General features: G+C 46.6%; 1 protein-coding gene across 1 annotated transcript in view; it reads right to left on the reverse strand.

Annotated features, from left to right (window-relative positions):
- Positions 1-2,732: 2,732 nt before the first annotated feature.
- The window catches only part of HIVEP3 (HIVEP zinc finger 3), a 58,236-nt gene continuing 36,365 nt past the window's right edge, over positions 2,733-24,603 (reverse strand). The window contains exons 4-6 of the mRNA XM_056847344.1: positions 12,469-12,567; positions 5,393-6,462; positions 2,733-3,936 (exon numbers count right to left, since the gene is read on the reverse strand). Coding sequence (XP_056703322.1) covers positions 3,079-3,936; positions 5,393-6,462; positions 12,469-12,567 — 2,027 coding nt within the window. The 3' untranslated portion in view covers positions 2,733-3,078. The remainder of the gene's footprint in view (positions 3,937-5,392; positions 6,463-12,468; positions 12,568-24,603) is intronic.

Consider the following 24,603-nt stretch of genomic DNA (forward strand, 5'->3'; position numbering starts at 1 on the left):
GTGAAGAGGGCGGGGGGGGGGAGGGAGCCGAAATTAACCAGCCAAAATGGCAGCCAAGACCGTCATGGATATAGGATGCTTTCCAGAAATGCCCACAGAGGTTCTGATCCAGGGCTTTCGCTCTCTCGCTGAAGCTGATGGGTGACATTTCAGATCCTTCACAATTATTGAGAATGCAGTTTAAATTTCATTGGAGCTGGACTTTAATCTAATGGTAAACATTCATCCCCAGAACCTGCTGAAGAGTGGGTTGTACTGGGCCTTTCAATTAGGTCTGTGGGGTAGGTACTAGGCTCCAGTGCGGACTTGGTACCACGATCATTCTGGGCTGCTGCAACAAAAGAGATTTCAGAAGTGGAAGTAAGCAGAGGAAAGACACTCATAGACCATGAATGGCATTTTCCAGTGAGTTCTGAAATTCCAGAGTCAGTTTGGTCACCTTCACAATCTCAGTGTTAACAAAACAAAAAAAAAAATACATCCTGTCGTCCGTAATTTCATTTACAAACACAAGAATGAAATGATACATTGGAGATTATTCAATTAACCCCCGCCAATCCATTCCAGGTCGTTCACCTGTGCAGCAATTCCTGATTTATTTTAAGACTGCTTAAAATGATTTCATTCGCTATTTCATTTCGTTTGCACTTTTTTTTTTTTTGGTAGTACGTACATAATAGTTCAGAACATCTTGGAAAGAAAGAAGCATCTATGGCAGGGGTGTCAAACATAAGGCCCGCGGGCTGGATTCGGGCCCCTTGAGAGCTCTCACCTGGCCGGCGAGCCAGCCGAGCAAGCCACCCCCACCCCACTCTCGATCTGGGCTGACGAGGGATGGCCTGGCCCGATCAAATGACATTTATGTCATATCCAGCCCTTGTAACAATTGAGTTTGACACCCCTGCTCTATGGGTTAATTATTGGTGGAGCATTTTTTTGCCAAGAGAATTTGAAAAGGGTTTGTACATAGCGTGTACATAGGATGGGACCCTCCAAATATGCAAGGAGATGGTTCTTTCTCAGAGCAAAAAGTTATTGACCAGCGGTTGTATTAAAACTGTGTCATCAGGGCAAAGTCGTATGCCTCGGACTCGACTTCTCGATATGTGGCGTCACTTTGGTGATCAGAGGGAGCTGCTGACGGCCACCTTTTCGATATCACCTTCCCTTCTTCTAGTAGAAAACTCTGTGACGAAATTGGGCAGCGAAACAAGGCCACTGACAAGCAATGCAGAGCTTTCTACATACATAGTGGTGGGGTGGGGGGTAGAGACACACTCTCCGGGTATGCTGAAAAACTTTGGAAACTAAAAAGAGGAAGAAAAATCCCATGGAAATTAATCGGACAATGACTGAGCATGCTCGTTGCGCTCCAGGAGGCATGGAATGTCGAAGGCAGTTTGAATTTTAGTTAAAAAGGGGAAAGATATCCCACAGGATATCCTCTGGCAGGATATTGTATACCCCCACCCCCCGAAGCCCCCTTTCTATACAGCAGAGGGAAGGAGAGGTAGGAATATCATTCTCAATATACTGTAAAGCTCAGGTTTGTGGGTGCACGGGCAACATTTCCTAGGCTGTTATCACAAGGGGGCCAAGCATGCTATGGTTTTAGATGGCTGAAAGTCAGCATTAGGTGAGCAAAAATTTTTTAAAGTTACTGTACATAATTGTAACTTATATGCAAGATCACTAGTCTTCCTTGCAGGTAAATAAGGTATCTAAAAGTGCAGCAGTCTTATGTGATTGCACTGTTTGGGATGGAGAGAAGAAAATTCCCCGTTTATCTCCCCGGGGTTTCCTTGAGTGCCTCCATCTTGTGGTACTTGCCAGAACAAGCCAATTGGGTAACCATGAACCACGGCAAACTGGCGATATGAAATGCTCGAAGGCCCACTATATAAATAAAGAGGGATTAACCTTTTGCAGTTTTTTTAAAAAAAATTCTGAAAGGAGGAAAAAGGGTGGGGAGACAACTTCCCTTCCTCCCCAGGATGATCAGGTTGGTTTTTTTTTTAATTAGGGGTATGGGAAAAATTAAAAAATGGCTTGCAAGGCTGAGATTTTATTTCTCAAACTGGAGAGTGAATTTTCAAAGGGTAGCATTTTTCAAGGAAACAGGGGCCGGATTTTACTGCCAAGTCTCTGCCCTCCAGAGGTTGGCAAAAGGCACCCCACAGGGATTGTGTGCGTGTGTTAAAGCAGCAACCTGTCCTGGAATTTAAAACAAGGAGAACGCTTGAGGGAACCTAGAATTGGACACTATTCTTGGAAAGACTTTTTACATTCAATACATTTCTATTTTCTTTACAATGCTTTTTTTGGGGGGGGGGTCCCTTTTTAATATGGGTCCCTTCTTTTAAAAAGTGCTTTAGGGGGGTTGTGTGCAAAGGAGGCACATCATAGATCCTTTTTCGGGGGGAGGGGAATATTCATTCATGGCCCTTGGGGCCTCCCCCTACAAAATAAGTGCTAGTTTCAGTTAAAATTCAAGGGTAAACAACTTTTTTTTCCAAATTAAAGCAATCACAGCTGTCCTTAAAGCACATTTATAGGCAATCAGAGTAATGCAAATCATAATTATCATATAAGCACTTGGGCACATATTAAATAAAACAAGTAATAAATAGGGGTCATTGCTGTCTGTACAAGGGGCACAGGGTCATTTTGCCTAATAACGCAACCAGTATATTTTAAGAGGTGTTTCGGTTTTCCCAAATGGTTTTTTTCTTTCTTTCAGTGCATCTCTGCAAAATGCTTCTCGACCCCTTTCTTGTTCCGCAAACGAAATCAACAGACATTTAAATGGTGAAGGAGACGCAATCTAATAAACCCCTTTCCAAAACTTTCCTTAAAAGGAAAAAAATCATACCCTCGGCATCTGTATATTTCAAGCAACAGAATGGTATAGAAAAAGGCACAGGTACATGTGGAAATAAGACCAGACAGAAACAAAAGAGAACCAGCAACTTGTCTGTGAATTTGGTCGCGCTCCGAAGTCCTTCCTTTACCGATAAGCATTGACCAAGGTGTGTCAATTTACATGGGAAACCAGTGACAAAAGATGGAGGGCGGGGCTCAAGAACTTCCTGTATCGTCGTCCCCTTCCCTCCGCGGTCGGCCGAAGCCTGCTTGTTCCAGGGGCGGGCTACCCCTCCGATGCGCCCCAGCTTGGGGGGCTAGCTCTCCTGAGAAGTTCCTTCTCCTAATGGAGAGCTGGCAGGAGGTCAACTGGCCAGACGGGGGCTCCGCCAGACAGCCGGTGCTGCTGCTCCTGTCCAGCGTCTGTGCCGGAAAGTCTGAGATGAAAGCGCGGGTGGGTTCAAAGGAAGTGCTCGAGCAGCTTGGATTCTCCTTCCCTGTCTTTTCCGAGGGCTCTTCCCCCCTCATCAAAGGCCCCAGCGAGAGCCTGCCCTTCGGGCAGGCACTCTCACCGGGAGCTTCCTGCTCTCTGCCACGGAGATCGGCGTTCGTTTTAACCCTGTATTCCTCCTTGGCTACCTTCCTCTGAAGCTTGCTAGTCCTTGTCGTCCCTTCTAAGTAGCTGCTGCTTTGAAGCGGTGGAGTTGCTGATGATGGCGCCGTTTGTTGTGGATCCTGGACTTCTCGGCTCCTTTCTTTCACCGGGCCGGATTCGGAGAAGACGCCGCTAGGAGCAAAATGGCTGGCATGCAGTGACGTTACTGAACCACGGCCCAAAGTAGGATGGCTGCTAGGCCTTGCTTGAACCATCTGGATGCCCCCGATTGGAATCATCGGACAAGGGCTCCTGGGGAGCTGCTGGGAATGCAATGGGAGATGGCTGAAGACGTAGTCTTCCACTCGGCTTGGAGTGTGGATGTGTATCTCATGAGGTGATTGCCAAGGTCTTAAGCAGAGATGCTGAGCGGTGCCTGGGGAACTTCTCGGGCTCCTTGATGCCGTCTTCTGCAATGACTGGAAGCATCAGAATAAAAAGTACCCAATCAGCATACTTATTTAGAAGAAGAAGAGTTGGTTTTTATATGCCGACTTTCTCTACCACTTAATGGAGAATCAAACTTACAATCACTTTCCCTTCCCCTCCCCGCAACAGACACCCTGTGAGGTAGGTGGGGCTGAGAGAGCTGTGACTAGCCCAAGGTCACCTAGCTGGCTTCATGTGTAGGAGTGAGGAAACCAACCCGGTTCACCAGATTAGCGTCCACTGCTCATGTGGAGGAGTGGGGAATCAAACCCAGTTCTCCACATCAGAGTTCACCACTCCAAAAAGCATTTATACTTTGTGCCCTCAAACATGTACCCAAGACTGCTATTTATTGATTTTGAGCATTTGTAAGCCTGCCTTTCTCCAAATTTGGCCTCATGGATGAGTTACAGTGATTATCTATCTATCTATCTATCTATCTATCTATCTATCTATCAATCTATCTATCTATCTATCTATCAGACTAAAGCATTCCTGACAAGTGATTATCCAGCTGCTGCTTGAAGATTGCCAGCCACCTCCCAAGCCAATTATACTGCTGAACTCCTCTTATTGTAAACAAAAATTTCCCTAATATCCAGACGGTACCTTTCTGCCTGTAATTTAAACCCATTATTGTAAGTCCTAACCTCTGCTGCCAACAGGAGCAGCTCCCTGCCCTCCTCTAAGTGACAGCCCTTCAAATACTTTAAGAGAGCAATCATGTCCCCCCCCCCCTCAACTTCCTCTTCTCTAGGCTGAACATTCCCAAATCCCTCAGCCTTTCCTCATCAGGCTCGGTCTTTCAATTGTGATCTTTCAGTGGTTTTCTCAAAACTAAACGGAGTCTGCATAATACTGGGGTAGAGCCGATGAACGTATTCAAGCACAGGTTATAAATATCTTATTATTTGGTTGGTGGTATTTTATAAATTTATTTATTCAAAATGTTTATATGTCCACCTTTTCTCTGAACCAGCTCCCCAAGGTCTTAGGCAGAGAATCCAACTCCCTCCATCTGTCACCCAAGATCCTTTTAACAGAAGATGCCAGGGAATGAATCTGGGACCTTCTGCATCCTAATCATGGGATCTGCCACTGGCTCATGGCTTCTCTCACTTACAAATGCAAGAAGCTATTTTTATATTGCATCAGATCATTGGTCAATCTTGCCCAGTGTTGTTTATTTTGACACCCAGTGTTGTTTATTTTGACTTAAAACAGCTCTCCAGGACCTCTTATAGGATGCCCCCCCCCCAACATCTACTGTGTAAGATTGTTTATTTGGAGATGCCAGGGATTGAACCTGGGACCTTCTGCATGCAAAGCATGCGGCCATTCTCTGGGGTCTTTTTGTATATTTGACCACTCCCTAATTGAAAAGAAAATATTTTTGAGGCGGGGAAATCCAAAATGAAAATTTAGGAGAGAGGATGTAGAGCTTACCCATTTAGGTTCTTCACACAGCTCTGTGTTTTTGCCAAGCGACTTGTGAGGTAGCGACATTGGAGATGATATCCCATGCTGAATTTTACCCAAACTGGGAATTTTATCATCTGGTGCAGAATGACTACTAGAAGACAAATCTTCTCTTCCTGGGGATGGGTACCGTGAAGGTGGCTCTGAATAGCTGTGGGAAAACATCTTCTTCATGGATAAGTATCTGCCTGAAGACATTTCCCTACTTGGGGACACTCGCCTCACAGGAGGAGAGACCCCTCTCTCTGGTGGCGGGCACGTCCGTGATGTCAGCTCTCTTCTTGGTGAAAGGTACCTGCTTGGCGAGAGCTCAAGTCTTGGGGACAAACTCCTCAGAGGAAACGTCTCCCTTCTTGGGGGCATACGGTGACAAGGGGAAATCCCTACCCCTGGCAAGAGGCTCCTCAACGAAGCCATTTCTCCAGTTGGCGAAAACCTTTTAGGCGAAGTTTCGTTTTTGGTTAACAAATGCTTTCGAGCTAATATGGATCGGTTACTGCCAGCGCCGCCCATGTCCTTGCTTGGGGACCACTTTCTTTGAGGGGAGGCATCTTTGGAGATCGACAAGTCCATTGCTAAGAATATGTGTGGCCTTGTGACCGATTCTTTCTCAGCAGAAGCTAAGTGCTCGCTGGAGGTCAGAACAGGCTGGTGGTGTCTTAAGAAGCTCTGGCAGACAGCTACTTCGCTACTGTCTGCCAACCATTTAGTTTCTAACCCTGAGGAGGTGGCCCGGTGACTTTGATCAGCACGCTCACTGCTTGAGATCTCTTCTGATATGGACCACGCTGTCTTGGTGCCTTTTTCGTGGGTAGGAGGAGGACTTTTAGGAGACTGTCCTGGGCAGAGGGAGGTAGTCTTATTTTCTGAGAGCTTTTCAGGTGCCCCCTCTTGGCTTTCCTCCTCCTCCTCTTCCTCCTCCTCTTCCTCCTCCTCATCATCGTCATCAGACTCCTCCAAGTCTGAAAACTGGTGCTCTTCAAGTAGGTCAGATCCCTCATGCCCTTCTGAATCTTGAAAGACGTCTTCACTGGTTCCTAAGAGGGGAACAAATGATAAGGAATAAACAAACTTACACGAGTATTAGGACAGACATCTCGCCTGTGATACCACAGGAGGCAATCTCTGCTGAACTCAGGACTAGTGGCCGAGCTGACACTACCAGATACTTTGATTACTATGTCTGGTCCCTCGAGTCCAGCATCCTCTGCCACACAGTGGCCAAACATTCTCAGAAAGGTCCCATTTGCTCCTGCCGAACTCCATCAGGAGAACCTCCTAATGGTTTATGCCCCCTTATTACTTTGTTATTGCCTCATTTTCACCAACTGTCAAGGTATTTTGGCATGAATGACTGATGGATGCCAGATGGATTATTTATGTTCACTTCAGTATTCGAGGCATAATTTTCCAGCAGAGTGATTCATCAGTGTGAGCAAAGAGTAGGGAATATGAACTTTTGTTGGGTGAGGAATGGTTTCAGATTCAGAGGCAACGACATGATATGGACATCGGGGAATGGGAAACAGTTTTCATGAGCTAATGAATATATCAGTTCTTGGAAACAAGCTTTTGTAATTAACTTTCTACAGTAGGCATCAGGGTTTATCGCACAATCTTTTCTCCCCAACGCACAAACAACCAGATCCCCACCCCTTTCCCAAACCTAGAACATTTTCTAATCAAAGAAGGAAAGAAAAATGAGAGGCTATTAAGGAATGGAATGTGCCTGAGACAATTATTCAACAGCTGATTCCACTGTCGAACAACTCTTACTGTAAAAAAATTTCCCCTAACTTCCAGCCGGTACCTTTCCTCCCTCAATTTAAACCCATTATTGTGAGTTCTATCCTCTGCTGTCAACAGGAACAGCTCCCTGCCCTCCTCTAAGTGACAGCCCTTCAAATACTTAAAGAGAGCAATCATGTCCCCCCTCAACCTCCTCTTCTCCAGACGAAACGCTCCTAACTCCCTCAGCCTTTCCTCATAGGGCTCGAATTCCAGGCCCCTGGTCACCCTCGTCACTCTCCTCTGCACCCACTCGACTCTTCTGCCTGGGCCTTCCATGAACTCACCCAGTGTAAAATTGCCATTGTGCCAAAGTTCTGGTAAATATTATTTAAAAAGGAGAAGTTCCTCACACATTCAGTGGAACAGATCTCTCCTCCCCCCCTCCCCAAGTAGACCAGCCCTCCCAGTCAGCTTGAAATCTTGAACCTCTGCCAAGGAGCCGAGATGCTACCCTTCTCACAATGCGTCATCGCTAAACTCAGCAGGGAAGTGGGGAATGATTGACAGCCCGATGCAATTAACGACGAGGCTCCTTTGACAGACTCCACAGAGCCCTCCCAGCTGCGGCCTTGACATCTTGCAGTTACCCGCAGCACAGACCTGAGCGGTGGCTCACAAGGGTTTTTTTTTTTTTTTTTTTTTTGGATGCATGGGGAATAACAACCAATTTGGTCTAATTTCCTTTCATTAAGAGGCTTACAATGACACTGTGCCGGTAGCACAGTCGTTTTGTCTTGCGCCGCCCAAACTCCCCCAGGTCCCAGAAGGAAATGCCTCCAGGTAGCCCCTTCCAAAGCAGGGAACGGGCTTTGAGAGCTTGTCGGGGCTAATCCGCTATTCTGAATCAGTAAAAGAGACTCCCTGAGCCCTCCAGCAATCGGACACTGCAGCAGATGTCCGCTGGCTGACATCAAACATGACCGCATCTCCCCCGTGGCCGATGCGATGCCGGATTTTTGTTTTTATTTTGGCACGTTCTCCCCTCCCCAGGGCAAAACTCTGGCAACGCACCTGCCCTTCCCAAGAAAGGATTTTTCTGCCTGAGAGAAAATGGCAGCCAAAAAAGATTGCGGCGGTTTCAGAATTAAAAGGAAAGGAGCCCTTTAGGCAAAGCAATTTGTAACGGCACCATGGAGAGGAAATAGCCACAATGCTTTGGTCACTCAAGACCTCTTGGGTACCCGGATACCAACCAATTTCCAGTCTCAGAAAACCAACAGACCCACAAGAACATGAGAAAAGCCCTGCTGGATCAGACCAAGGTCCATCAAGACCAGCAGTCTGTTCACACAGTGGCCAACCAGGTGCCTCTAGGAAGCCCCCAAACAAGACGACTGCAGCAGCATTGTCCTGCCTGTGTTCCACAGCACCCAAGATAATAGGCATGCTCCTCTGATACTAGAGAGAATAGGTATGCATCACGACTAGTATCCATTTTGATTAGTAGCCATGAATACCCCTTTCCTCCATGAACATGTCCACTCCCCTCTTAAAGCCTTCCAAGTTGGCAGCCATCACCACATCCTGGGACAGGGAGTTCCACAATTTAACTACGAGTTGTGTGAAAAAATACTTCCTTTTATGTTTTGAATCTCTCACCCTCCAGCATCAGCAGATGACCCCACGTTCTAGTATTATGGGAGAGGGAGAAAAACTTCTCTCTGTCCACTCTCTCCAAACCATGCATCATTTTATAGACCTCTATCATGTCTCTCCTCAGCCAACTTCTTTCCAAACTAAACAGCCCTAAGTGTGTTAACCTCTCCCCATAGGACAGTTGCTCTAGTCCCCTAATCATTTTGGTTGCTCTTTTCTGCACCTTCTCAAGCTCTGTAATATCCTTTTTTAGGTGTGGTGACCAGAACTGTACACAGTATTCCACATCTTTCTAAGTGATCCAAGTGGTATAGCATACTGGGCTGGGGGGAACCTCACCTAGGTAACAAAGGGGAGGGGCCATGGCTCAGTGGTAGAGCCTCTGCTTGGCATGCAGAAGGTCCCAGGTTCAGTCCCCGGCATTTCCAGTTAAAAGGGACTAGGCAAGAAGGTGATGTGAAAGACCTCTGCCTGAGACCCTGGAGAGCCACTGCCAGTCTGAGTAGACAATAGACTTTGATGGACCAAGGGTCTGATTCAGTATAAGGCAGCTTCATGTGTTCAAGTGCTGGGGTTTTTTGGGTTTTTGTTTTTTTTAATCTCTCTGGCTTAGGCAAGTGTGACCCCCTTTTCCTGAGCCAATCAGGGGCTCTGCAAATCCAGAAGATGTCTGCATATGTACAGGCACATTCACATATTGCAAAGGATACTGGTTGGGTCTGGGCCCCCGATCCAGCTCTGCACGTGCAGTGCCAAATTGGGAAAATGGATCGGGAGGGGGGTGGCTGAAGCCCTTCATCCGCACGCACTGCAGTCATGATATTAATTGGGCACTGCCCTTGAAGGAACTGAGGAGGCCTCACAACTCACACCTGACTGTTTTTTCTGGCTAGCCAAACCTGGTCTATAAGAATAAGTGGAGATCTACCTGTTCAGGAAAAAAAAATTCCAACTTGGACCATGTGACATTAGGAGGAAGGTGGGTCACCACCCAGCTGACCACCACGTATCAAAAACTTCCCACCTATACAGAGTCAACCGGATGCTAGTGGCGCAGAGTGGTAAGCTGCAGTACTGCAGTCGAAGCCCTGCTCACGACCTGAGTTCGATCCAGACGGAAGTCGGTTTCAGGTAGCTGGCTCAAGGTTGACTCGGCCTTCCATCCTTCCGACGTTGGTAAAATGGGTACCCAGCTTGTTGGGGGTAAAGTGTAGACGACTGGGGAAGGCAATGGCAAACCACCCCGTAAACATTGTTGGCCTAGTAAACATTGGGATGTGACGTCACCCCATTAGTCAGTAATGACCCGGTGCTCGCACAGGGAACTACGTATACCTTTACTTTTCTTCACGCAGGGAGTTTTTGAATTAGGGAAGCATTTGGTTCTGTGATCCTTGCATTCTGATTCACTACCGCAAGCCAGATTCTAACTCTCCGTTATGCCTTAACATCACTAACTGGTGACAGGAAAAGGGTCAATTGATTAATTAAGTTAACCTTTCATTTATATCCTGCCTTTGTCTCCAGTGGGGTCCCAAAGAGGCTTACATTGTGAGGTAGGTGAGGCTGAGAGAGACACAGCTTCAAAGGTTGAGCTACAAACTAAACAATATAACAAAATGTGTGTGTGTGTGTTAAGTGTCATCAAGTCGCTTCAGACTCATGGCGACCCTATGAATCAATGTCCTCCAAAATGTCCTATTTTTAACAGCCTTGTTCAGATCTTTCAAATTGAGGGCTGTGGCTTCCTTTATTGAGTCAATCCATCTCTTGTTGGGTCTTCCTCTTTTCCTGCTGCCCTCAACTTTTCCTAGCATGATTGTCTTCTCCAGTGACTCTTTTCTTCTCGTAATGTGACCAAAATACAATAGCCCCAATTTAGTCATTTTAGCTTCTAGCGTCAGTTCAGACTAGATTAGATCTATAAACCACTAATTGGTTTTTTTGGCAGTCCACGGTATCCGTAACACTCTCCTCCAACACCACATTTCAAAGGAATCTACTTTCTTCCTATCAGCTTCCTTCATTGTCCAGCTTTCTCACCCATACATAGTAATATGATGGCATGATTTAACTTAATCTCGGTTGCCAGTGACACATCCTTACACTTAAGAATCTTTTCTAGTTTCTTCATGGCTGCCCTTCCCAGTCTCAATCTCCTTCTGCTTTCTTGGCTGCCGTCTCCCTTTTGGTTGATGATGGAGCCAAGGAATAGAATATATCAAAATAATTACATTTATTTCTTGAGGGGCTGGGTATTTAGGTGTGATGCCGCATCTGACAGCCAGATAATCTCCCAGTCTAGATCTTCTCCCTGGTTCAACTTCTTTAAAAGGAACCACGAAAGAGCTTCCTATCTAACCAATATTTCTGCATAGAAGCTTAGAGTTGCTCTCACATCAATCAGATTTCAGACCACGCCAACAGCTGTTTTGGCTGGACGTTATGCCCAAATCCCAATGGCTTCCTGCTTATGCATCTGCAGATCCTCTGAAAATTGAGGACTTACCCTCATTATGTGTTGCACTGCCCTTTATCCTGTGAACCCCGATCCACATTTCTTGTTTTATTTTTATCTGCTAGCAGCTGTTTTAATGTTCAGGAGAAGCTTTCTTTTCTCCTATTTGATAATGACCCCACTGTTTCTTACAATTTGTCTCTTTTTGCCTGAGCGGCAAGGAAAATTCGAGCTAGTATTGTACTTAAACCGGAAAACTAAATCTAATTTGATAGCAATGTGTATTTGTACTTGATTTTACTTGTGTCTTTTTTTAGTAGAAGCTGTTCTGATTTATGCTTATTTGATTGTAATGGCCTTTGGCTATATACAATAAATTTGTACCGTACATTTATTTCTAGATGTATACAGTAAAATTATTAAAAACACAGGGCCGCTTCAGATTCATTACCTGCTGATGTACACAAATCCGGAAGCATTGTTCATTTTGCATCAGATAAAAATATTTCATATGGTTTATTTCTGGGTGTGTTTTTATAATTTTTTGTATTTATGACTGCTGAGAAAGGCCTACTCAAGTTGAAACATGTCTGGTCAAGCTTTGGTCATTTACATTGTTATATCAACTGTGCATAAGAATTTTAGAACTGATTTTTATATGCAGCCTGCACTCCAGGTCCTGTGTTTTAACCATTTTACTGGGTCCACCTAGAAATAAATGTAATTATTTTGTTATATTGTTGAATTTGCAGCTCAACCTTTGAAGCTCTGTCTACTCATTTGGTTGAGTTTTTCCCCCTTTTTGTTGTTCTGTTGAGGCTGAGAGAGAGCAACCAGCCCACAGTCATCCAGCAAGCTTCCACAGCAGAGCTGGGATTCGAACCCAGATCTTCAGATCCTAGTCTGACACTGTAACTGCTACGCCACACATAGGGTTGCCAGGTCCCTCTTCGCCACTGGCAGGAGGTTTTTGGGGTAGAGCCTGAGGAGGGCAGGGTTTGGGGAGGGACTTCAATGCCATAGAGTCCAATTGCCAAAGCGGCCATTTTCTCCAGGCGAATTGATCTCTATCGGCTGGAGATCAGTTGTAATAGCGGGAGATCTCCAGCTAGCACCTGGAGGCTGGCAACCCTACCCACACAAGCTCCAGACAGTCGAGTACTACAGTATATAATATAGCATGCCATACAGTCTTTACCTTCTTCGGCTTCTAGCTCGACCAGTGAAGACACTAACACCCCCATTTCCTGACATTTTTTGCTGTGGGCTTTTGACTTCATGTGTTTAGTCAGATTCCCTGAAAGAAAAAAAGGGAGAAAAAACACATGCATTTGTCAATCATAGTTTGGCTTTCTGCATACAGCGACCGGTTGACACATTTTGTGCAAGCCCAACATTCTGTGCCACACAGCCTGAGCTGGTTTCTTTTGAAGACTTCTCTATCATTCTTCCAGGCAGCCTGTCGTAATGCACCCCAGCTCTCGTTGAGCTTGTTGGCATTTCTGGGGGCAGCCTCTCATGATAACCTGCACTCATGCAAAGCAGAAAAGAAAGCCAGGCACAGGCTTTGCAGTACGGGGAAGGCACAGTCCAAGAACGCTCTTTGCCGGGGCGCACACAAAACAAGCAGGAAGGGGGGGGGGACGGGGAAGTGGGAGACGGCCACTTATCAGGAAGGCCCATGTTTTTTCTCGGAGCTTGTCAGACCACAGTATCAAACACAACGCAAAATCTGGAAGCAAAAAAGTTCTGGCTATTAGGGAAAACGGGGAAAGAAGACACAAGAAGAAATAAAACAAAGAATGGAACAAAAATTCACCCCTGCAGAGGGCACTTTCACACATGCAAAATAATGCACTTTCAATCCACTTTCACGATCGTTTGCAAGTGGATTTTGCCATTTCACACAGTAAAATCCAGCTGCAAAGTGCATCGAAAGTGGGTTGAAAGTGCATTATTTGGCATGTGTGAAAGTTCCCCCAGTTTCCAATTTAAGGTGGTTGTCACTAAGGGAAGGCCTACTCAACAGGAGAAGAATCTGCCATCGAGTCGCAACGGACTCATGGCGACCCCAATCCACAGGGCATTCCGGGCAAGAGACAAGCAGAAGTAGCCGTCCACCACGTAGCAACCCTGGACTTCCTTGGTGGACTTCCATCCAAGTACTGACCACAGCCAACCCTGCTTAGCTGCCAAGTTCTGATGGCCTGTTCAGGCTGAACCCCTATGCAATTAAAAGAAAGAGTGGAGAAGGTGAATTATCTAGAAATTATTTGGATGTTAGGAAGAGGAAGAAGAAGAAGAGGAAGAAGAAGAAGAGTTGGTTTTTATATGCCGACTTTCTCTTACCAGTCAAGGAAGAATCAAACCGGCTTAAAATCTCCTTCCCTTCCCCTCCCCACAACAGACACCCTGTGAGGTAGGTGGGGCTGAGAGAGCTCTAAGAGAGCTGTGACTAGCCCAAGGTCACCCAGCTGGCTTCATGTGGAGGAGTGGGGAAACCAACCCGGCTCACCAGATTACAGTCCACTGCTCTTAACCACCGCTTTTAACCACTACACCATGCTGGCTGCGGAAATGTGAACTGATTATTCACCTCTCTCATCCTTCCTTGGATTCCATGAGGGGCCCTCCTGGCAGCCTGCATCTTATTAGATCTCAGTGCCTTCTGTAGCCCCACAGCACTATTAAAGGACACACATGGGGCCTCTTGCTCTTGCCTCCACATCCATGACCTCAGATGGGGTGGAAAGGGAAGGAGAGGGGTAGCTAATTAGTGCTGTGTCATCAAGCAGATAACGAATTCTTAGGGATGAAGGAACTCCTACCGATAGCTCCGTGGCACATTGGGGTCAACAAAATTTTACAGGATCCTTAACTGTGTTGAATCTGCCAAAGAACCACCAAAGCAGACAATTGCTTGGTGTCCCACTGCTGAGGTGGTTTGACTCCACAGCAAGTGAAGGGGAAGTTCTACACGCTGATAGCCAGCGTAGTGTGGTGGTTAAGAGCGGTGGTTTGGAGCGGTGGACTCTCATCTGGAGAACCGGGTTTGATTCCTACTCCTCCACATGAGCGGCAGAGGCTAATCTGGTGAACCGGGTTGGCGTCCCCACTCCTACCCATGAAGCCAGCTGGGTGACCTTGGGCTAGTCACAGTTTTATTAAGAGCTCCCTCAGCCCCACCTATCTCACAGGTTGTCTGTTGTGGGGAGGGGAAGGGAAGATGATTGCAAGCTGGTTTGTTTCTGCCTCAAGTGGTTGAGAAAGTTGGCATATAAAAATGAACTCTTCTTCTTCTTCAAATTAGTTAATCAAATAACAGAATTGGAGAAGAGCTTCAACCCAAAGCTGCCCTGCATGGGTTGGGCAGGGAGAGCAGGCCTGTCTCCCTCCCCACCCAGTATCGTGGCCCCACTTCCCAACATCCATCTAGGGCAGGGGTCGGCAAACTCATTTGTCAAAAGAGCCAAATATCAACAGTACAATGACTGAGATTTCTTTTGAGCCAAATTTCTTACACTTAAACTATATAGGTAGGTACACTGTTTATTAACTTAATAAACTTTAATTAAAGTTTTAAGTCTTAATTAAACTTTAGGTACACTGAATAAAACTTGATATCATACTTAATAGTGATCTTATTTATTGATAAAAATTAAATTGTAAGTCCCTGCCATTTCCCCCTCCCTGTCCGGAGTCCTAGTCTGGAGGCCTGGTCTACCGCCATAAAAGCCTATTGGTAGACCTGGCCTCCGGCTGAGTCCCATTGGGAGGCCAGGTCTACCCACTGGCTTTCTTGGCAGTAGACCTGGCCTCCGGAGGCCCATAGAAGCCAATTGGTAGACCTGGCCTCTGAAGGGGGACTTTTTCCCCTCCTCAGTGTCCAGGTCTACCACCAAGAAAGCCAGTGGGTAGACATGGCCTCCCAATGGGACTCGGCTGGAGGCTAGGTCTACCAAAGGAAGCCTGCCCTGCCCAACAGCTGATAGGCGGGCGGGGGGGGCAGGAACCGCCGAGCCGCCTGCCCAGCAATTGCTCGGCTAGAGGGGAGGGGAGGTTTTAGCCTCCAAACCATTGAGGACAAGGGAAAGGGGGACCTGGCCATTCTCCACGGTGGGGGGGGGAGAGACAGCACGCCCGCTCACCTGCTCTCTCTCTCTCTCTCTCTCTCTCTCTCTCTCAGGCGCGCCGGCTCCGCAGCCCGGCTGCCGGAGCAAGCAGGCGCGAGAGCAGGGGCTCCAAACCAAGTCCAGAGAGCCGCACTCAGCGGGCCAAAGAGCCGCATGCGGCTCGGGAGCCACAGTTTGCAGACCCCTGATCTAGGGGCTTCACAGCCACATATGGTAAACACATTTCAAAGTTGATTCCTGATAATTTGTTAGCCAGCCAATCGGCACCCTGAACAAGGATGGCCTAGGCTGACCTGATCTTGTCAGATGTCAGCAGCTAAGCAGGGTTGGCCCTGGCTAGTATTTGGATGGGAGACCACTAAGGAAGTCCAGAGGCAGGCAATGACAAGCCACCTCTGTTTGCCTCTTGCCTTGAAAATGCTATGGGGTAACCATGTCTTAGCTGTGACTTGACGGCACTTTCTACCACCAGCAAATTGGCCCCGCCACCTGTATGCACACAACCCTATTAAAAGCACGGTCCCAAGAACACTTTTGTGGAGAGTACACCTGCTTAGGATTGCTCTCTAAGTCTTCAATACATTGATTGAGATGGGGCAGGAGTGTCCTCACTCTAAACGATGGACAGGGGACCTACTGGTGGTGGTGGAGGAGGAGGAGAAGAAGAATGAGGAGGAGGAGGAGGAGGAGTTGGTTTATATAACCAAATTTTCTCTAGCTTTTAAGGAGGCTCAGACCAGCTTATAATCACCTTCCCTTTCTCTCCTCGCAACAGGCACCTTGTGAGGTAAGCGGGGCTGAAAGAGTTCAGAGAGAACTGTGACTTGCCCAAGGTCACCCAGCAGGCTTCATGTGGAGTGGGGCAACCAACCCGGTTCACCAAATTACAGTCCGCCGCTCATGTGGAGGAGTGGGGAATCAAACCTGGTTCTCCAGATTAGAGTCTACTGCTCTTAACCACTACACCACGCTGGCTCTCTAAGGGCTTGTCCAATCCATTCCTTAATGCATGGGGAGGTGCCACCAAAAAACCCCATCTGACTGGTCTGGTCTCCATGCAGCTCCAGAAGTATCTGGATTTAGCTTCCTCTGGGGGACCAGCCAACTGTGCACACAGGTGCCATTCCTGGCAGCACTGGTATCGATACTTACTACCAGGGGTCCACAAATTGTAGCTAGGCTTGGGGTAGCCTACTATTATTTTCTACTAGACAACTACGAAACTGCATCCAACCACCATACTACCTGTAACAATACTACCTGGACTAATCAGACTTTCAAGACAAGTATAACCAACAGGTTACCCTTCATTTAAAAAAATTAATAACAGCAGTTGGATTCATTGTTAGAGGATGACTATTCTGCAGGAATTCACTAGCCAGGATAAAAACAAAATTCTCGCCACTGGCATGTAGGCAAGTGTCTTGTGGAAGACTGTTTACAGCACAATTTGTCAATGCAATCATGTTGATGCCAATGATATTTGAAATGGGATATTTGAAATGGGAGCCCCAAGAGTTAGGAAAAATTGGCCAACACACTGGAAGCAAGAGTGTAATACAGACGGATCTTGACCCAACAAACCACAGGGAGTCCAGTGGATATCCTCACATGTGACTGCACCAGAATCGTAGGCCTTTTAAACATGGCTTTCCTCGCGGTCACCCCTCCGACGACTTCAGGTCTTTGTTTTGATCATGCATGCCGTTCCAACCGTCAGAGGTCGCCTTGCTCTCCCCCTGTGTTTCCCCACGTTTTGACCGCGTTTTCAAATTTGAGATAAAACAGGTCCCTGAAAACCTGGGGAAACGCAGAGGGGAGAGCGAGTCGACCTCTGACGGTTGGAAACGGCATGCATGATCAAAGCAAAGACCCAAAGTCGGTGGAGGGGTGACAGCGAGTGAAACAGCCATGCATAAAAGACCATAGTGATCTTCAGTCGGGGTAGCACAGCATGTTCCACAGATCTCATTCAATCCACCATCTCCTTTCTGCTGTATTTCTCTTGTGATGGCACCGAAACATGTATTGGCATTATGGTGACATGCAACTGTCCAAAAATGGTTGCAGATCCCAAGTGGGGAGGGGCTTTTGCATTTGTGTCCACTCTTGAGCATACAAAGCACTACTTTCTGAATGCTGAAAATGAAACAAAACCGCTAAACAGATGTTTCTCTACTTTGCATAAGCAATCTCTGCTCAGAAGAGATGGGATGGCCTTGTTGGTCATAACGTATCTCCCCAGCTGCAGGGACTCCTTGAAATCACAGCTAGGATTCCTTCCTTATCTGTTTGCCTTCACCTTGCTCTGACAGGTATGTCAATGGCAACCAGCTTTAATGGGTAAAGGGAACCTCCGCATTCAGAAGCGGTAAATCCAGGAAACCCTGTTCTAGGGGGACACATCGAGGGAAGGTCTTGGCCTCTATGCCCTGTTGGATGGCTCTCCAAGGCAACTCGGTGGTCACTGTGCGAAATTGGACACTGGATGGGTCTGATCCAGCAGGGCTCTTCTGAAGTTCACGGACTGACTGATACATATACCCTTGGTGGCATCTTTTAAGAGTTGGAACTGCTACCCATTGGGTCGCACTGTCTATCTGGGTTCTCCAAATACACAGTAACAAAATGGCACGGTGAAGACTTTCCTAACTGTAGTTAAACTAGCAGCAACAACTCTCTGGAACCTTGCCGAATGGGTGGTTAGATTAAACAAGGGCGAATGGGGCAATTTACCACTCTGCCATTAATTAAAGAAGAGGAGATCCCACCTCCCATCAAGGCGCTGGTGGCTCCAATAACAACTTCTAACAGCATCACTAGAGAATCTGATAATTCCTTCTAATGGTAAAATGGCTGGTTACGACCCCAAAAGCATTCACACTGAGGTCCCCCGAAAACAAGGTTGGGGATCCAGTATACTAGAGGGAAAGGTATGCTGGAAAAATATAACTTTTAAAACCCCTCCCCTACAACGGCCTGAAGAAGACTGCATATTCCCTAGGTGGCAGGTCTGTTGAAGGGCAACCTACGATGGGAAAGGGGGAAATAGTGTTTATTAAGAAAATTCTGGAGGGGCAATTTCCAAATTCCACCCCATCCAAACCCGGTGGCACCAAAGAAACCTCAGCTTGTCAGAAATAGAATAACATCTCAAGAGTCCTTGTGTGAAAGTGAGAACCTCGGCCTGCAATCCTGCAGATTTTGGAGGCTACTTTCTCCCTGGGAAGAACTGTGAGGGGGCCTTGGCTTGGGTGAGGCTGGCTTGCAGCTCTGCGCTGTCCGCCACCTCCGGGCTCCCTATGGGGCCCGAAGACAGTGGCAGATGCCTGGGCAGAGCTGCTAGTGGGCCTCGGCTCGCCCAAGGCCGGTGCGTAGCTTTGTGCTGGCCACCACCACTGCCTCCAGGCTCCACATGGGGCCTGGAGGCGATGACCGATGTCCGGGGAGAGCTGCGAGTGGACCTTGGCTTGTCTGAATCTGGCTGGCAGCTCTGAGCTGGCTGCTGCCTCTGGGCTCCACATGGGGCCCAGAGACAGCAGCGGGTGCCTGGGCAGAGCCGCGATCGGGCCTCGGCTCAGCCAAGTCCGGCTCGCAGCCTTTCCCTGGCCGCCACCATGGCCTCTGGCTCCATGTGGGGCCCGTTGGCAGCAGTGGGCTAGCAGGTAAGGCAAAGGGGAGGCGAGTCATTTTGTTAAAAAATGGTGGTGGGCCCAAAGCGGACCGAGTCATGCTAGAAAATTCGAGGATGTGCTTTTCGGCTCCGTTTAAATTTGCCAGCATTTTTTTCGGTGGGGAAAACCCAAGGTATTTTTTGGGTTTTTCTCAGTTTTTTAGCCGAATACACCCTCCTAGTAGGATACTTTTAACTATTTTTTATTATTATGTGTGAATGGAGACATCGTGATTGAATCCTGACGGGTTTCCTGGCTACACCCTCCCAAGCTACAGTGAGGTGGTGACGGAAAACAGCATTTGTCAAGGCAAACCCCCATGCTAGGAATTGTTTGGGAGCTCAATCCTTGTTTCACAAACTAACCATAGTTCAATAAATCATGGCTTTGTGTAATGTCTGAACTTTGTCTTTCTGTGTACAGGAAGGAAAAGGCATTTTCCCATTCCATAAGTATACCAATCTAATGGAGAGTCTGTGACTGAATTTTCACTAAGGCATCTACCTGGGGGTCTAGGGTGTAATCTCTTCAGACTGCAGCTCTCATGCAATCTTCAAGTTTCACATGATTGCTATTGTATCTGTTTTGGCCCTACAGGAACCCATAGCTACTTACCAATTCCGGGACACAGTTAAAAACAAAGCACAGAAATAAGAGCCTGATCTAGTCCTCTTTAAACATGACCAAACCCAGAGGTAGAGTTAATGACACTTCAAAATAACCCAACAGATTTCGTCATGAATGCAAAGAAGCTAGAACTAGAAGATGGTGCTTGCAATTGACATTATTGACATTCTACTGATGTTCTGACATCAAGGTAAACTCTGCTGAAAAGGATCTCGAGTTGCACTGTAAATCAATGGACAAACAAATTGAAATGGGGGAGCAGTAGCATGCACAGGGGAGTCACACAAGGCATGCATACGCAGACCCGTATCCACCCTTGCCTGCTAGTGAATGAGCTTCCTCAGCTGCTTAAGCTCTGCATTCGGCTTCTGCGTGACTCTTTTCATTTTGCCTTTGCAACAATTTCACGCTCTTTGGCATTCCGAAAACCTCAGACCACCTCCCCTGTCCCTTTTCAAACTCAAACTCAATCAGGAGAAGGGAATCTGATTGGCGTCATGACTGCCGAGTTTACAAGGCCCAGTGGGAAAGTCCCGCGTTCCATAAACATAACCAAAGTGCGCATCATCAGCCGCTTTTTTCGGCTTGTTTGCCATTATAAGAAGTCAAGCTCACCACACAGCATGTTGTTACGCTGCACCCAACCCACCCCGTTTCCCCATCAACGACAACACACAATATTAACTGCTCCTCTGGGATTTCTGCAGAAGAGGTATCATAATACGACTGGACCAGACTGGAATTGGGGATATGCATGAGGAACAAAATCATGGTACGGCAGAGAACTAAGGCTATGTAGCACCAGAATCTAGAGGTCAGGGCTGAATTGTATTAACCAGGAGACAGCCTTTCCCTTATGGGCATTTGTTCCTTAAAATACAGCTGAAAATTTAGTCTATGAAAGACCTCGAATTAAGATTCTATTTAACAGCATGGTTTGAACATTAGGCAGGCATTGGCATCGGACAAACGGTGAACCACCACTAAATCCAGGAGACGCCTGCATTGCAAGGAGAGGTGTCTCTGTTTTGCCTGCATTCTTGGGCTGAAGGCAGATAGGATCTTCCATCTGCACCTTAGGACGCAGCATGGCACTGAGGGTATCCCAGACTTTTCAACCTTGCATGGCATACACCTCACATATATGATGTGCCCCATTGAATCCAGAGTTCCTTCCAGCCAATTCTCTCGCCACTTATACTACACCCTCCCTCTATTTTTTAATATAATCTCAACTACAATTCTGATCCTATTGATCCTGTAGCTACATTACTAATGTGATGTGCAGGAGAGGGATCAGTGAGAGCAGATATTAAATTTTCACTGTTCCTATTCTCCAAGATCAGTTTTCCACATTTTGGGAATTTAGGACACTGGTCCATCTAGCTCAGTACCATCTGCTTGAACTTGCCGGAGCTGCCTAAAGTCTCAGGCACAGAAGGTCCTTCTCACCATCTAAGCGTCTTTAACTGGAGATATGGAGGATTGAACCTGGGCCCTTCTGCATCCCAGTTGCACGCGCCACTGAGCTTTCTTCCCAAAGTTAAGGTGGGGGGGGGGAGAGAACTGAGATCATTTGCCATGTTTTGTGTTAGCCTGTTGACTTAGTTCGGACATGACGTGAAGTCATAGTTTAAGACTGAATGTGGGCCACTCCAGTAACTATAGTTAGTTGTGATCTGTCAGACCAGGATCTGAGGCTGGTTTGTTTAACCACAGCTAGGCTCAGTTCAGATATAGCACGCAACCACGGTTTGTAAAATCAGGATTCAACTCGCGGATGATCACTCATATCCAGGATGCCTCAACAAATGCTGGTGTCATTGCCTTCTTTCTTTAGCCTAGGAACAAGCCGGAATTAAACCATGGTTAAGCCAGGATGTCTGTATATCATGCAAAATCATAGGTCTTTTATGCATGGCTGATTCACTCGCCATCACCCTTCTGCCAACTTTGGGTCTTTGTTTTGATTATGCATGCCGTTCTGACCATCAAAGGTTGCCTTGCTCTCCCCCTGCGTTTCCCCACATTTTGCCTGTGTTTTCAGACACCTGGAAACGTAGGGGGAAAGCGAGGCGCCCTCTCATGGTCAGAAATGGAGGAGTGGCAGCAAGTGAAACGGCCATGCATAAAAGGCCATAGTTAGCATCGTTAGTAAACTAACCTCAAACTATGGTTTCAGATCCTGGTTGGATAGTCCCCTAAATAACCAGTTAGCGGAATCCCCCTCATTAAGGGGAAATAAAAATCACACCCGCCACTATAATCAGTTTAATTAAACCTCAGCTCTGTACAATGCATGAGCTGAGTCTTAATCTTAACTGTGGTTCTGCATGATGCATGTCAACAGACATTCTGGTTCAATCCTGGTTTTGTTCTGGGTAATGCCCTGCCAGGCTACAGAGAGAAGGCAACCGAGCCAACATTTGTCTGGGCAGACCAGGATTTGGGTGATCATCTGAAAGCTGAATCCTGGGTTTACAAACAAGTCATGGTTTTACTCTATGTCTGAACTGAGCCACCGGGCCCGTCTCCCTCGATACTTCATTCCTGTTTCTCCTTTGCATCGCCATCTAGTGAAATGATGATGACGATTGCATCATTATTACAGTTTTAACTCAGCCCTTCTCCCAAGAACTCACGGTGGTATATACAAGTCTTCCATATTTTCCTCTTTACCCTATAAGGTACGCAAGGCTAAAAAACCAAATGTTCAATATCACACAGCAAGCATCATGGCTAACTGGAGATGTGAACCCCGGTCGAGCCCGACGCTATATTCCACCATGCTTGCTTGGCATCCTTTGCTGGCATGAATTATGACATATTGAGAGACAGGCTATACAATACTGAGTGTGTGAAAGCTGTCAGCTTAGCCTGTCAGGAATCCAGGATATCACAAGAGTAGACTGAAATAAGAACACAAGAACGTAAGAATATATCAGGAAAGCCAAGAGGACATGGAAGATTTCAGCCCCTCTCTAGGTTCGACCGACTGTTCTTAGCAGCAGAAAGGGGAAAGGCCTAGCTGGGAAAAAGGAAAGGATGGCAATTTGAGGCAACCATGAATCACGAAAGAAAAAGCAGTTGACCAAGATGACAGGCGCAGCAGCGAGAGATTTAATTGATGGAAAACTTTATGGCTATACAGCAGACGCAGAGGACTTGAAATCCGCCAGACCTGGAAGAGCTTAGTGTTGGTTGGGTTGTGCCCCAATAGTTTTGTGGCTTTGAATCAGCTTTTGGCCAGTTCTTGAAACTCGGCAATTTTGAAACACAATTTTTGAACTAGCCCAAGCCTCTGAAAACAAATCAGATTTCATAATTGTTCCAGTTCACCTGAAGGATTTAAGTACACACAAATGAATCATACAGAACCTCAGAAGCTAGGGTTTGGATTGTGTTTTTTTTTTTAAGGAAAACCAATTTTGGAAGAGGCCAATTTGGAAAGAGAAGGGGAATCCTCCCCTTCTCCTAATCACCTCTTCCAGAAATTGCTTTCCATGCTTTTTTTTTTTTTTAAGAAAAGCTAGCAGTTAAAGTTCTGTTATATGCATTTATGCAGAGGCTGTGAGTGTTTAAAGCATTATATTGGGCAGGAGAGACTGAGGTTAGTGCCACAGAGAGCTAGTCTCTAGGCAGAAATGATTGGGAGCCTGCTTCTAAAGGAGTGGAAATCAGCCCGTGTCTTTAAAGGGCAGTCTCTATCCATGCAAAACGGACCCATGGCATGGAGACCAGCGGTGAAATCTAATTGCACAACTGGCAAACACCCTAGCTATTAAATTCCACAAACACTCTCATTGAATAGGACAATTCCTGCCATGTCTGATTTCCTCCCTTGCCGTTAAAAGACCTGCACGTCAAAATTTAGCAAGAAACCTAAACCACCGCCAAATCCCTTCAATAGTAAGGAATCCCAGGAATCTGATTCTGTCATCCATTCCCAGCAGCCTTGATTCCCAAGGTTCTTAGAGGGAAAACATGAGAATCCAATGATTTCCAAATTCTGTAGCAAAGGTATGCCTGGAAGGATCCTGGCACACTCTTTGCTACCACAATGCAAACTACTGCATGTCATCGGAGGAGGAGGAGGAGGAGGAGGAGAAGGAGGAGAAGGAGAAGAGTTGGTTTTTATATGCCAGCTTTCTCTACCACTTAAGGGAGAATCAAACCAGCTTACAATCACCTTCCCTTCCCCTCCCCACAACAGACACCCTGTGAGGTAGGTGAGGCTGAGAGAGCTCTAAGAGAGCTGTGACTAGCCCAAGGTCAGCTGGCTTCATATGGAGGAGTGGGAGAATGAACCCAGTTCACCAGATTAGAGTCCGCTGCTCATGTGGAGGAGCAGGGAATCAAACCCAGTTCTCCAGATCAGAGTCCGCCGCCCCATACCACCACCAACAGGAACATAACAGTACTGAATTTTGTGCAGTATTGCCGCCTGCAACCACTTGTACCAGTTGCAAGTCATTCCACAGATACCAACACAACCACCTCAAACAGGACTAGCATCAAGGTGAGAATTATAGGTCTACATGTTCATTAATTGCTGCCCAAGAGAAATCTTGGAAGTTAAGCGAAGTCTGAAGGAAAGGGAAAGAATTAACCAAGAATGAAGAAAAAGACCACAAGATAAATTGTGGGGTGGTGGGGCAGGGATGGGTACATTTTCTCTTTCTTTGTTTCTTTTCGTATTTTCTCATTTTGTATTGATAGTCATTTTGCCCTGTTTTTGTTGTTGCTGTAGGCATTCTGTTTGGTTGTTTTGTTTGGTTGGTGGTATTTTAATGCATTTATGGCATTTATAAGCAATTGATGCAAAAATAATGTTTAAAAATGGCACTTACATAATGGGGGGGAATATGGCATGAGGAAATGGAAAATGGCACAAAAATG

This window comes from Euleptes europaea, chromosome 3 (genome assembly GCF_029931775.1).
Source record: "Euleptes europaea isolate rEulEur1 chromosome 3, rEulEur1.hap1, whole genome shotgun sequence".
Lineage (NCBI taxonomy): Eukaryota > Metazoa > Chordata > Lepidosauria > Squamata > Sphaerodactylidae > Euleptes > Euleptes europaea.